At 70.5% G+C, this 13,246-nt stretch overlaps 2 protein-coding genes across 3 annotated transcripts; one reads left to right on the plus strand and one right to left on the minus strand.

Moving 5' to 3' along the window:
- The first annotated feature begins 597 nt into the window (after positions 1-597).
- On the plus strand, positions 598-7,285 carry CACNB3 (calcium voltage-gated channel auxiliary subunit beta 3). The gene is given in 15 exon segments (XM_075075733.1): positions 598-781; positions 923-1,015; positions 3,770-3,892; positions 3,987-4,109; positions 4,189-4,246; positions 4,249-4,303; positions 4,372-4,436; positions 4,524-4,543; positions 4,798-4,878; positions 5,081-5,139; positions 5,223-5,332; positions 5,420-5,571; positions 5,647-5,742; positions 5,853-6,002; positions 6,115-7,285. Coding segments are annotated over 15 exon segments (1,518 nt in total). The 5' UTR covers positions 598-739; the 3' UTR covers positions 6,406-7,285.
- A 236-nt stretch (positions 7,286-7,521) lies between these two features.
- Positions 7,522-13,168, minus strand: DDX23 (DEAD-box helicase 23). 2 transcript variants are annotated; one of them, XM_075075725.1, is made up of 17 exons: positions 13,048-13,168; positions 12,094-12,317; positions 11,861-11,959; positions 11,604-11,700; positions 11,425-11,490; positions 11,131-11,269; positions 10,879-11,009; positions 10,695-10,807; positions 10,459-10,602; positions 10,043-10,268; positions 9,750-9,895; positions 9,479-9,656; positions 9,155-9,397; positions 8,848-8,999; positions 8,571-8,679; positions 8,247-8,421; positions 7,522-8,143 (listed from the first exon to the last, which is right to left on the minus strand). In XM_075075725.1, exons 2-17 carry the CDS (start codon positions 12,315-12,317, stop codon positions 7,920-7,922), a joined length of 2,466 nt encoding a protein of 821 aa, XP_074931826.1. In that variant the 5' UTR covers positions 13,048-13,168; the 3' UTR covers positions 7,522-7,919. The 2 variants fall into 2 exon arrangements, with proteins under 2 accessions (XP_074931826.1, XP_074931825.1); XM_075075724.1 differs by having other exon boundaries at positions 10,879-11,012.
- Positions 13,169-13,246: the final 78 nt, after the last annotated feature.

Below are 13,246 nucleotides of genomic sequence, written 5' to 3' on the forward strand. Positions count from 1 at the left end.
CACCCTGCCGGAGCTCTGTGGGCTGGGTCCTGACGGAGCCGGGGCTCAGTGGGCTGGGTCCTGACCCACGGGGGGCTCCGTGGGCCGAGTCCCGGCACCCCGCCGCCCCGCGCCCCGAGGCCTCCGCAGCCCCCGCCCATCGCCCCGGCCGGGCGGTGCGGTGATGCTGCAGCACCGCGGCGCTGGGCCGGATCCGACCCCCCCAGTGGGGACACGGGCCGTGGGGCGAGTGTGCGGGTGGGCCGCGCACCCCTCACGGCCTCATCTGCCCCTCGCGGGGTTATATGGGGGCAGGTACCCGCCGTGGGGGGCAGACACCCCCGGGCGGGGGGGGCACGGCGGCCGCGGGACCCGTCCCGGTGGGATGCGGGCGGCGGGGCTCCCGCATCCCGAACACGCGTGGTCTCGGCGGCGGCTGCCCAGGGGCTCCGCTTTCCCGGTGCCGCCCGCACTGTCCCCGCAGCACCGCGGGTTGCGGGGAGGGTCTATCCCCGGTGCCCCCCACCCCCGCCCGGTGGCTGCCCAGCTGCGGGGGCGCGGGCCGGACGCCACGGGGATGGGCGCGGGGGCGGGCAGGCGGGGGCGGGGACGGCCGGGACGCCCCGGCGGCCCCGTGTGATGCGGAGCGCGGCAGTGGCGGCGGCGGCGGCGGCGGCGCGGCCCTTCCCGGTGGAGCGCCGCGGTCCGGTGCGGGGCGGCCCCGCCGGGATCCCGGGGGCTCCGGTGGGTGCCGCCGGGCATGTCAGCCCCGGCACAGCCCACCGCTCCCGGTTCCTTCCAGGTGAGCCCTCCCGGCCGCCGCGGGTCCGGTGCGGTCCGGTTCGGTGCTGCTCGCAGCGCGGGGGTGCTGCCGGTGGCAGCGCAGCGGCGGGGCCGCGCCGCCCGGTGCCTCCCGGTGGTCACCGGCCGCTCCCCCCCGCAGAGCCCCCGGAGGCTCCCGAAGCGCAAGAGCCGCTTCAAGCGCTCGGACGGCAGCACCTCGTCCGACACCACCTCCAGCATCCTCCGCAGGCAGGTGAGCGGGCCGGTACCGGCACCGGGGCGGGGCAGCCCCGCCAGCCCCGGCCCCCCCCTCCGCCGCGGTTCGCTCCCGGGGGCAACGGCGCTGCGGCTCCGCATTAAGGCACGGACCGGGAGGGGAGCGGCCGAGCTCCCCCGCCCCAACCCCTGCACCGGGCGGGGGGGGGGGGATCCGGGCGGCCGCCCCCGCCCCGCCGCTCCCCCAGGACCGGGCCTGGGGGCCGGCACCGGGCGCCGGTAGCATCGCAACAGCCGCTCCCCGTGGCTAAAAATAGCGAGTGCTGCGTCAGGGCCGGGCCGGGCGCCGGGCACCGGCACTGCGGCGCGGGGGGAGGCGGGGGGGGCGCCCGGGGAAACTGAGGCACCGGAGGGGGAACGGGGAGGGAGGGGGTCCGCTGTGCTGCCCCGCCCGGTCCATCAGCCGGCATCGGGTCGCCTCCCCGCGCTGCCCGGGAAGGGGGACACGGACCCCCGCTCCTCGCCGTCCCCCGCCGCCCTGCTCCGGTTTACCCCGTCCCGGCCGCCGGCGGGGGCGGAGGGTACCGGGGCAGACCCGAGGAGGGCGGGGGGTTCCGGTAGGGGCGGCCCCGGGGGAGCGCAGAGTGGCCCGAGCATCCCGTTTCCCTCCCAGGGTAGCAACTGCCCCCCCCCCGGTGCCTCCCGGTACCCCCGAGGACCCCCCGCCCCGCACCCGGCGCGGCCCCTTCAGCACCTCGGAGAGGGCCCGGCCCGGCCCCGCCGCGCTGCCGGTACCGGGGCCGGTGCCCGGTGCTCGGGGCCCGGTGCTCGGGGCCCGGTGCTTGGTGCCCGCGGCCGGTCCCGCCGCTGCCCGGAGCCCCCCGCCCCGCCGAGCTCTGCCCCTCGGCCCCCCGGTCCAGGCCCAAGCCGTCCCGGGCCTGTCCCGCCGGTGCCCGTCCCATTGCACGGTAACGGGGCGGGCCGGGCCGGTCCCCCGGGGCCCGCCGCTGCCCCCCCTCCTCGGGGGCGGGGGGGGGGGCGCGGCGGGGGGGCGGGAGCGGCTCCGGCCCCGCCGCAGGGCTCGCCCTGCAGACGGGGCTGCTACCGGCTCGGGGCAGGACGGGGGCCGCCACACCGGAGCATGGAGGTACCCACGGGGACACACACCCCCCCCCCGCCGCCGCCCCGGGACCCCCGGCCGCGGGCTCCGGGAGGCGCCACGGCCCCTCCGCCGCCGCCAGGGGACACCCCCGACCCCCGCCGGGAGCTGCTGTCTTTGCAAACTACCCCCCGCCTCCCCCGGGAGCTGCCCCGGGACCCCGTCCCGGTGCACGGCACCGGGGTTGCTCGGCCCCCCCGGCTGCCAGTGCGGTCCCACCGGAGAGGGACCGGAGCCCCCCCCGCCAACCCCGGGCAGGGGAGACCGCGACCCCCAACCCCCAGGTTGAGCCGGCGGGGGCGGCTCCGTGCGCCCCGGGGGAGCGGCGGGAGGCGGGGGCGGGGAGGGGCGGGGAGGGGCGGCGGCGGCGGCGGCGGCGCGGCGGAGCGGGCAGGGCCAGCCGGAGCCCGAGCCGTAGCGGGAACCGGAGCCGGTGCCGGTACCGGAGCTGGGCGGGGGGGGCGCGGGCGGCTCGGCTCGGCTCGCCCCGTCTATGTCGTTTTCTGACTCCAGCGCTACCTTCCTGCTCAACGAGGTACCGGCCCCGGTACCGGGGGGGGCCGCGGTCGGGGGTGGGGGGGGCTGCGCCCCGGGGGGCGGTGATTGCGCACCGGGGACTGTGCCCGGTGCAGGGCGGGGTGGGGTTGGCCGTGCCTGGTGCAGGGGTTCGTGCCCGGTGTGGGGGGGCTCTGCCGGCCCCCTGGCCCTTTGTTCCCCACCGCCCCCGCTGGTCTCGCCTCCCCCTCGGGCAGGTGCCGCCGGGACCGGAACCGAACGGGGGGGGGGGAACAGCCCGACCCCCATGGCCGGGGACCCCGCGGGGGCCGATGCTCCGGGCTGGGGGCTGCATGGGGGGGGTCGTGCTGGGTGGAGGAGACGCTGTAGTGGGGCGCCGTGCTGGGGATGCTGGAGGGGGGAAAGATGCTCGGGGGGGGGCGGTGACGATGCTGGGGGTGCCGTGCTGGGGAGGCCATGTTGGGGGGGGCCACGTTGGGAAACCATATTGCCTGCGTTGGGGTGGGGGGGCCCAGGCCCTTCCCCCCGCCCCATGTGCGCGAGGTGGGATGTGGGGGGGGGAGGGGGTCCCGTGTCCGGGGTGGGGGGGTGGGGGCGGTGCTGGGCAGCGGCGCCGGGCTCAGCCTGGCAGGGCCAGGGGGCCTTGGGGGGGCCGGGGGGGCTCAGCCACATCCAGGGACCTATAAATATTTCACCGCAGCTTCTGCGCCTGTTCCGGCGCAGCAGGCGACGGGTAATTACCGGCGGGGTGGGGGGGGGGCCGGGGGACTGCGCCGAGCACCTGCCCGGCACCCCAGGGTGGGGGGCGGCTGCAGCAAGCCCACATCCCTAGGGGGACTGGGACACCTGCACCCAGCCCGGCCCTCCCCGGGACTGCGGGGGTCTCCACCCATGGCTCCCCCTGCAAGGACGCAGGGGCTGCACCCCAGGGCAGCCACGCTGGGCGATGCCACCCGTGTTCACCTGGCTTGATGCCACATGGACCCCTGAAAGCTGGAAGGGGCTGTGGGCTGCAGATCAGCGGGGTCCCCTCCCCGGGCTGGCACCACCTCAGGGTGGAGGTCCCTCTTTGCGGGGGTCCCCGCAGCCCCCCAGCACTCAGCCCCATCCTCCCAGGGCTCGGCAGACTCCTACACCAGCCGCCCGTCCCTGGACTCCGACGTGTCCCTGGACGAGGACCGCGAGGGCGCCCGGCGCGAGGTGGAGAGCCAGGCCCAGCAGCAGCTCGAGAGGGCCAAGGTACCAGGGAGGGAGGACACACGGACACCCAGGGCACAGCCCCGGGCAGGGCTGGGGGGGCCCGGGAGCGCTAAGCACCCGTCACCATCCCCAGCACAAGCCGGTTGCCTTTGCCGTGCGCACCAATGTCAGCTACTGCGGGGCGCTGGACGAGGAGTGCCCAGTGCAGGGAGCTGCCATCAACTTTGAAGCCAAAGATTTCCTGCACATCAAGGAGGTGAGTTGGGGTGCTGGGGGGTGCTGGGGACAGGGACAGGGATCCCCCTCGGCCTCACCCCTGCCCTGCCCTTGCCCAGAAATACAGCAATGACTGGTGGATCGGGCGCCTAGTGAAGGAGGGGGGGGACATCGCCTTCATCCCAGCCCCCAGCGCCTGGAAGCCATGAGGCTCAAGCAGGAGCAGAAAGCCAGGTAGGGACTGGACCCCCCCAGACCCCCCCAAGAACCCGCAACACTCACTCACCCTCCTCCTCCCCCAGGAGAGCTGGCAACGCCTCGGGCCTCGGCGACAGTGGGAACCGGCGATCGCCTCCCCCTTCCTTAGGTAAGGGCAAGTCCTGGTCTGGGGGGGTCCTGGGAGGGTCCCCCCTTCACTGTCACCAACCTCTGTCTCTTCTCTCCTCTCCCCAAGCCAAGCAGAAGCAGAAGCAGGTGAGTCCCCAGGGCAGGGCTGTGCCCCGGGTAGGGCTGTGCTCCAGCCAGGGGAGATGGGGAGGGGGCTGCAGGCAGGGCTGAGTGCAGCCACTTCTGGGGTGGAGCGGGTGGGCGTAGAGACCCCCTGCCCCCAGTTATGGGGCTGGGGGGGCTCCAGGACGCTGGGATTCTCTGGAATAGGCTCGTTGCCCCCTTTTTACCTGTGGGCAGGAGCGCAGGGCGCTGAGGTGTCCCTGTGTCCCCCCCCGTAGACACAGCACATCCCGCCCTACGACGTGGTCCCCTCCATGCGGCCGGTGGTGCTGGTGGGGCCCTCGCTGAAAGGATATGAGGTATGGGGGGACCATGGGGTGGGGGGGGGCCCACTGCACCCCCATGGTGGTGGCCTGCACCCCTTGTCCCCTGCCTGCCCGTCCTGTGCCAGTGGCGAGCAGATGGCGGGGCCAAGGGCTGCTGGCAGGGCGCCGGGCGGCTGCCACCTCCCTGCCAGTGCCATCTGCTGCCGGCTCACCGGGCTGGCGGCCCTGCCGGCAGGTCACCGACATGATGCAGAAAGCCCTCTTCGACTTCCTCAAGCACAGATTTGACGGCAGGTGAGACCCTCTCCCTTCACCAGGACCCCCCATGGCCCGGGGGGGGATACCCAGGTCCCCATCGCAGTCCCTTTGTCCCCCAGGATCTCCATCACCCACATCACGGCTGACCTCTCCCTGGCCAAACGCTCTATCCTCAACAACCTGGGCAAGCAGGCCATCCTGGAGCGCTCCACCACCCGCTCCAGCATCGGTGAGGGACCAGGCTCGCCCTGGGGTGCAGGGAACCCCCAGGGGCCAGCCCAGCCTCACACACCCACCCCTTGTCGCCCCTCCCCAGCCGAGGTGCAGAGCGAGATCGAGCGTATCTTCGAGCTGGCCAAGTCCCTGCAGCTGGTGGTGCTGGACGCCGACACCATCAACCACCCGGCCCAGCTGGCCAAGACCTCGCTGGCTCCCATCATTGTCTACGTCAAGGTGTCCTCGCCCAAGGTGAAGGGTGACTGTGGTTTGGGGGGGGCCCTGGCTGCACCCCACGTTGCCATCACCCTCCTCTCCCCTCCCCAGGTCCTGCAGCGGCTCATCAAGTCCCGTGGCAAGTCCCAGGTGAAGCACCTCAACGTGCAGATGATGGCGGCCGACAAGCTGGTGCAGTGTCCCCCGGTGAGCTGGCAGGTCCCCCCACCCCAGGGATGCCCAGGACGGTCCCCCCCCCGCCGGGGATGCCCTGGGGGGGTCCCCAAGCCACCCCTGACCCCTCACCCACCCCCCAGGAGCTCTTTGATGTCATCCTGGATGAGAACCAGCTGGAGGATGCCTGCGAGCACCTGGCCGAGTACCTAGAGGTGTACTGGCGTGCCACACACCATCCACCGCACGCCTCCCATGCCGTGCCCTCGCCCACCGGCCTCCCGGGCCTGCAGGTACCCCTAAGCCCCCTCCCCGGCTCCCTGGAGGTGGCCAGCACGGGGCGTACAGATCAGGGTGGGACGCAGCCCCCCCGTGCCGTCCCCGCAGCCCCGTCCCTACCCGCAGAGCCAGCAGCTGCTGGGGGAGCGAGGGGAGCACTCGCCGCTGGAGCACGACAGCCTGATGCCGTCCGATGAGGCGGGGGAAACCTCACCCCAGCCCTGGGGGGCCACGTCCCAGCGCAGCTCCCGGCACCTGGAGGAAGAGGAGTACGCAGACCCCTACCCCGACCTCTACCAGCCCCACCGGCACCATAACAGCGGGCTGCAGGGCCCTGGCACGCCAGATCGCCAAACCGAGCGCAACCACGACAGGAACTGGCAGCGCAGCCGGCCCTGGGCCAAGGACAGCTATTAGGGGTGGGGAGGGGGGGCACGGCTGGGAACCGGCCCCCCGACCCCGAGCGCTCCCTGCCTCGCCCCAGCCCTATGCTGGGGGTGCTCAGACAATCTCCCTCTCTTGGGGAACTCCTCCGCACCGGCAGCTTCCTCGCGCCCGGCCCCCGGGCACGTCTTCAGCCATAAGCACAGGGAGGGGGGCCGGCAGCCAGGATGCCCCAGGACCCCCCCTCCCCAGCTCCTGGGGACCTGGGGGCAGCCACATGCCTTCTCCCTGCCTCAGTTTCCCCGCCTGGCCCCTGCATCGCAGGCTGTCTCATTCCCCGCTGGGCAGCTGCCATACACAGAGGGTGCCTCCCCCTCAAAGACCTGTGGGCCAGGTAATGGGGTGGGGGGGACAGTTTTAGCAGCATCCCCCACCCTGCGCAGACCCGAGGAAGAAGGGGAACGTGCCTGCTCCCCCCTCCCCTGCCCCTGCATGGGACCCCCAGGAGGAGGGGGCCACACCAGTCGCTTTGCTCTGCACCCATTTCTCCCCACCCCAGTCACCGCAGCCAAACCGCTTCCTCCCCCAGGGACGGGGGGACAGAGGGGGGCAGCCAGACCCTGCATGGTGGGGGGGGGCTGCTCCACGCCTGCACTCGCTGCCCCGTCCCCACCGACCCCCTCCCCACGTAGCCGTCACCGCACAGTCCTGTAAATACAGCACCCACCGCCCTCGGCCGGGGGCTGCTCGGCAGAGGGTCCCGGCGCTGGGCCGAGCCCCCCCGGGGCCCTTTGCAGGGAGCCGGCCCGCGCCGGCAGGGGGAACGGGTGGGGGCCACAGATTTGTTATAATTTCTTTTGTAGAAAGCACTGATTTCCCTGTAACCAGTTTCAGAAACACAAGAGTGCTCGGAGGTGCCGGTGTCTGTGTCTCGGGGGGGGGGACACGACACAGGGGACACCAACACATGGGGACATTGAGCCTGGTGGGGGACTGGCGGGGGAAAGGGCCCAGCACTGGTGGGTGCTGAGCACCCAAAGGCTCCCCCCTTAGGGGCGCTGCTGGCTCACCGGCACCTCTGGGTGCGGGGAGATGGCACCCAGGGGCTGGCGGCACTGTAGGAATGGAGAGCACGAGGAGGCAACATCCTTCCAGCAACGCAGCTGCGGGTTTATTCCTGCAGCCTGGAGTTTCAGCTAAAAAAGGGATGAAGTGAACACAGCTCCTGGGACAGCCCTGCCTAAAAACCAGCACGCGAAGCCCAGCACCAGCCCTGCTCCGGCAGCAGGCGGGCAGGGAGGAACCTGCCCCCAAACAGCCTCTGGCAGCTCCACCGGTCGGTGGGGAAGGTGGGGAGGAGGACTGGGAGAGCAGGGGGGATATTTTGGGACAGTCCCAGCTCCAGTCTCTGCTGTCGGCAGTCCCGGCTGCACAGGGGTCTGGGGGTCTGGGAAAAGAGCGGCCAGACAAGTCCTGGCAGCCCCCGGCCCCGCTGGTCCCATCGACCCCAAAAGGGTGACCGAGAGGGGGACACTGGCCCTGGGGACTCAGGCGAAGATGGTTTCCTCCCGCCGCTTCTTGGTGAGGATGGTGCCAGGCTTGTGCTGGGCGTCGGGGTGGTTGGCCAGCTCGGGCGGGCAGGAGGACACCGGGCTCTCCAGGATGGCCTGCTTCAGGTCGTAGAAGACGGTAGAATCCTCCTTTGTGAGGAAGGTGATGGCTACGCCGCTCTTCCCCGCTCGGCCCGTCCGCCCGATGCGGTGGATGTAATCTGCAGGGGGGCGGCGGGGTCAGGCAGGGCCTCGGCGCAGGCAGCACCGGTGCCAGGCAGCCCCCGCCGCGCCCCGCAGCCCCCCAGGCCGGCCCCGACTCACCCTCGATGTTCTTGGCCATGTCGTAGTTGACAACCATGGAGACGTCGTGGATGTCGATACCGCGTCCGGCCACGTCCGTGGCCACCAGGATGTCCTTGGCCCCGGCCTTCAGGTTGGAGAGGGCAAACTCTCGCTGCTCCTGGCCTTTGCCGCCGTGCAGGGTGCAGGCGTTGTACTGCAAGACAAGGAGGGCATCAGCGGGGGGCTGGTGGTGCCCGGAGCTGTGTTGTGGGGTCTCCACGTGGGGATGGGGGTGCAGGGGCTCGGCCCAACCCCCACCCGCCACACCCAAAGAGGGGAGACTCCGGCCCAGCCCAGACTCACCCCCATCTTCTCCAGAGACTTCGCCAGCACGTCGCAACCCTTCTTCTGGTTGACGAAGATGATGATGGGTGGGTCGAAGCCCTGCTCCAGGATGGCTAACAGCTTCTTCCTGTTGGGGAGGAGGACAGTTGGTCAAGGAGAGGCTGAGGTGTCCCACAGCAGCCTCTCCACTCTCCAGAGTCCCTCTCCCAGAGCTCCCTCACCCCCAAATTTCCCCCAACACCACCCCCAAGACCCATCCTCCCACTCCAGCCCATCCCAGTGGCCCCCTCCGCACCTCTTCTCCGATTCCGACATGAGGAAGACCTTCTGCTCCACCCGCTCGTGGGGTTTGCCGGCGGAGCCGATGTAGACTACAGCCGGACGACGGAGGTAGCTGCGGGCCAGGCGCTCAACCGCCGGCGGCATGGTGGCCGTGAACATGACGGTCTGTGAGAGAACGGGGTCGTGAGCAACATCCCCTGTGGGGCAGGAATGCAGCTGCGCTCCCTCGGCCCCAGGCTGTGCCCTCTCCACCCCACGGACCATGCTCAGCCCCGTGGGAGCACCCACAACAACGCCCCAAGTCTCCTGCCTGCACCCACCTGTCTGTACTTGTGCTTCCCTGACTCAAAGTTGGCCAACATCTTCTCGGGGTCCTCGGCCTCGTCGGTGTCAGGTTTTTGGTTGGTGACGGGCATGTGCTCCAGGATCTTCTGCACGTCAGGCTCAAAGCCCATGTCGATCATGCGATCCGCCTCGTCCAGCACCACGTAGGTGCATCGGCTCAACACCAGGTATCGGTTCTCCAGCACATCGATGAGGCGTCCTGGCGTGGCGATGACGATCTGGGGGACCAGGAGGGTTGGTGCCCGCAGCCTGGCCACCCCAAGGTCCCCTCACTGTCCTCCCCAGGGGCCAACACTCACCTCACAGCCCATGCGAAGGCGGAAACCTTGGTCCTCGCGGGAGATGCCTCCGATCACGGCCACCGTGCGGATGCCCAGAGGTTTCCCAAACTTGATGGTTTCCTCCTCAATCTGCTGGGCCAGCTCTCGGGTGGGGGCCAGGATGATGGCGTAGGGACCCTGGTCTGACTCCTCAATCCTGCAGCATGGCAGGGCACAGCCATGTCACCCACGGTGCCGTGCTCACCACCCTCTGCAGCGTCGCCCTGGCACCCTGCCCCGTCCCACCTACCGATCGATCTTGGGCAGGGTGGTGATCCACACCAGCAGCGGGATGAGGAAAGCTGCAGTTTTGCCGCTGCCGGTCTCAGCCACGCCAATGATGTCGCGGTTCTGCAGGCCGATGGGGATCGCCTGGCGCTGGATGGGGGTGGGCTCCTGGCGAGGGGAGCGGCAGGTTTGGGAGCAGAACTTCCCTTCCTCACCCCCCCAAAGACTCAACCCCAAGAGCCAGCCCTTTTCCCCTCCACCCAGCTCCACCGAGGGCTGTCAGGGCCTGGCAGCAGCCCCCCTCCCCATGCCCACCTTGTAGCCGCACTTGTCGATGACCTCCAGGATGTGGGGGGGCAGGGACGAGTCCTTCCAGGAGCGGATAGGGTTGGGGATCTTGCCCCCCTTGGTGGTGATGCTGTAATCCTCGCGGAAAATGCGCCAGTCCCTGTCTGTCATCTCGTCCAGCTTCTTCTGGGACCAGTGCCGGTCGTCCCAGCGCTGCTTGGCCTCCTTCTTCCGCAGCTTCCGCAGCCGGGCTCTGGGTGGGGGCGAAGAAGGGGACAGGGCTCACTCTGTGCCTCTGGGGAGGCTGGAATCGTCCTGCCACCCATCAGAAGGACGTTCTGCAGCCCAGAGCCACCCCCCAGCTCTGCACCCTGGCCAAGCAGAGGCAGCCAGAACCCCAAACACCCCTCGGCGCCCTCCCAGCTCCCCTCGCGTGCACTCACTCCTCCTGCTCCTTCTCCTCCAGCGTCCGCCTCTTCTCCATCAGGTCCCCGTAGAAGCGTGACTGTTCCCGTTTCTGCTGCTTCAGGTCAATCCCTGCGATGAAGCCCCGGCCCAGCAGCTGCACTTGGTGCCGCTCCTTATACCTTGAGCGGGGGGGTGGAGCATCAGGGGCGGGGCTCAGGCCACCCTGCACCCCCAGGAGTACCCCCAGCCCCAGGGGCACCCCACCACTCACAGGGGGTTGTAATCGATGGACGTATCTTCCGACGCGTCCCACTCAAAGACGAACTTGCGGTCATTCAGGTGCCGCGTGCGTCTCCGCTTCTTCACTCCTCCCAGGTAACGCTCCTGTGGGCGGGAGAAGATCAGTGGGGTGGAAACCCAGCCCCCCACCACCCCAGCATGGTCCCCAGCGCTACCTTGATGGCGTGGAGCTCTTTGCTCTTATCTTTCTCCTCCCGAATCTTCTGCCTGCCCTCCTCATCCTCCGTGCCGTTGGTCTCCCGCTCCATGCGCTCCCGGCGCTCCCTGCGCTCACGCTCCTGGGGGTCTTCTGGGGAGCAGGGGAAGGGGCTCAGAGCCATGCACTCCCCCACCAGGGCTGGGGGGCTCCAGGGGGTCCTGCCCCAGCGCCTCACAGCCAGGCAGACTGCCATGGGACAACACCTTACCCAGCATCTTCCTCCCCATCTCCTGGAACTGCTTCCTCTTCTTCCTCTCCTCCTCCAGCAGACGCTGCCGCTCCTCCACCTCCTGCTGCCGCCGCCGCAAGGCCTCGGCCTCCCTCTCCGCCTTGGACAGGAACTTGGGCTGGGGCAGGAGAGAGCACGGCTCACACCGGGCCCGGCAATGACCCCCTCACTGCTGGGGCTGCCCCAGGACAGGATCACCGCCCCAAACATCCATCCCGTACCACAGGCACCATACGGGAGAGTCCCGATGCAGGAGACAACTTCTGCTCCTACCTTGGCTTCTGCCTCCTCTTCAGCCTTCTTCTTAGCCAGCAGCTCCTCCAAGGACAGGGGCTGGGCCTGTGAAAGTGGGGCCGGACCGTTGGCAGCCCCCAACGGGGACCCTTTGCCTCACCAGAGCGATCCCTGCCCAGAAGCCATTCCCAGCCAAGCCCCCTCTGTGCCTTCCTCACCTTCTCCTTCTTCAGGGCATTCTCCTCCTCCTCCTCCACCTTCCGTGAGTCCCGCTCCTTCCGGGACTTTGAGTCCTTGCCCCTGCTTGGGGACAAGCTTCCCAGCGAAACGAGGAGAAATCAGGTACCAAACACAGCCTCAGTGTCACCCCGTCCCCACCGAATCCCGCTCGCACCCAGGACAACGCTCCCTACAGGGAACAGCACTGGCGTGCTTACGGAAGACTGGGGTCACCCCAATAAGATAGGGGGCTCACCTCGACCGCTTCCTGTCCTTGTCCCGCCGGTGTCCATCTTTCTCCCGCTCCCGGTCCTTCTTGCTCCGGTCCCGGTCCCGCTCTTTGTGCCGGCGATCCCTGTGGAGCGGGGCAGTCACAGTGCGGCCCCAGCCCAGCCACCGCACCTGCCCCGTTGTGGGGCCTTTACGCGCATATGACAGCAGGAGAGTTCTTCCCGAAAAAGCTGGGGAGGCCCCTGTAACACCCCTCACCTCTCTGTCGACTTGGACCGGGAGCGGGACCGCGACCGGCTGCCTCGTCTCCTGTCCCGGGACCGGTGCCGCTTCCTGTCCTTGGGGGGGGAACCCTTGCGGTCCCGGTCACGATCCCTATCCCGATCCCGGTCCCTGTCCCTGTCAGGGGAGCGGGAGCGCTTCCTCTCCTCCTTAGCAGGGGACGCATCCCGGTCCTTCTTGTCCGTCAGCTCTCCGGCCATCTGGGGGGCAGAGGGTCAGATGGAGCAGGGGATCGGGGGAGGATCCCAGGAGGGAGCGGGGAGGGCTGGGGGCCCCGGGGCAGGGGGAGCACAGGGGAGCCAGGGAGAGCTGGGGGACCCAGGGAGAGAGCAGAGAGGGCTGGGGAAACCTGGCGGGGGGGCACAGGGGACCTGGAGAGGGTGCTGGGAAGACTCGGAGAGGGCTGGGGAAGTGAGAGGGAAGCAGGGAGGGGTGCGGGACCCGGGAAGGCGCACAAGGGCCCTGGGGAGAGCTGCGGAACCCGGGGAGAGGCACAGGGGACTTGGGGAGGGTGCTGGGGGGCTGTGGAGACGCAGGGATGGCTGGGAGACACGGAGACGGGGGTGCATAGAGACATTGGGAGGTAGCAAGGAGGGCTGGGGGGGCACAGCGGACCCGAGGACGGCGGGGAGACCCGGAGAGGGAGCAGGGAAGGCTGGGGGACCCGGGTGGGGTGGACGCAGGGGACCTAGGGAGGGCCGGGGGAACCGGGGAGGGACACAGGAGACCGGGAGAGGGAGCAAGGAGGACTGCGGGACCCAGGCGGGGTGCAGGGGACCCGGGAGGCCCGTGGGGACCGGGATAGCCGGGGATCCAGGCCCTGCCCTGCGTGCCCGGTGCGGGAGTGCAGCCCAAGTGACGCGGTAGCGGAGTCCCCCAGCCCCTCGAGCCCGGGGTCCCCGGCGCCCCCCCGGCCCTGCCCGCGCTCACCGCCGCCGCCCGCGGGCCCAGGCCTCAGCGCCGCCCCGCCGCCATGTCCGCCGCGGGGCACGCCGGGAAGGCGAGGCCGCCTCCGCCTCGGAACTACAACTCCCAGCAGCCCCCGCGCCTGCCCGAACGGCAGCACCGCCGCGCCCCGCGGATCCCTCCGCCGCCCAGCGACACTGACGCCCCCAAATTAACCCCTCCC

This window comes from Phalacrocorax aristotelis, chromosome 26, assembly GCF_949628215.1.
Source record: "Phalacrocorax aristotelis chromosome 26, bGulAri2.1, whole genome shotgun sequence".
In the NCBI taxonomy this organism is placed as follows: domain Eukaryota; kingdom Metazoa; phylum Chordata; class Aves; order Suliformes; family Phalacrocoracidae; genus Phalacrocorax; species Phalacrocorax aristotelis.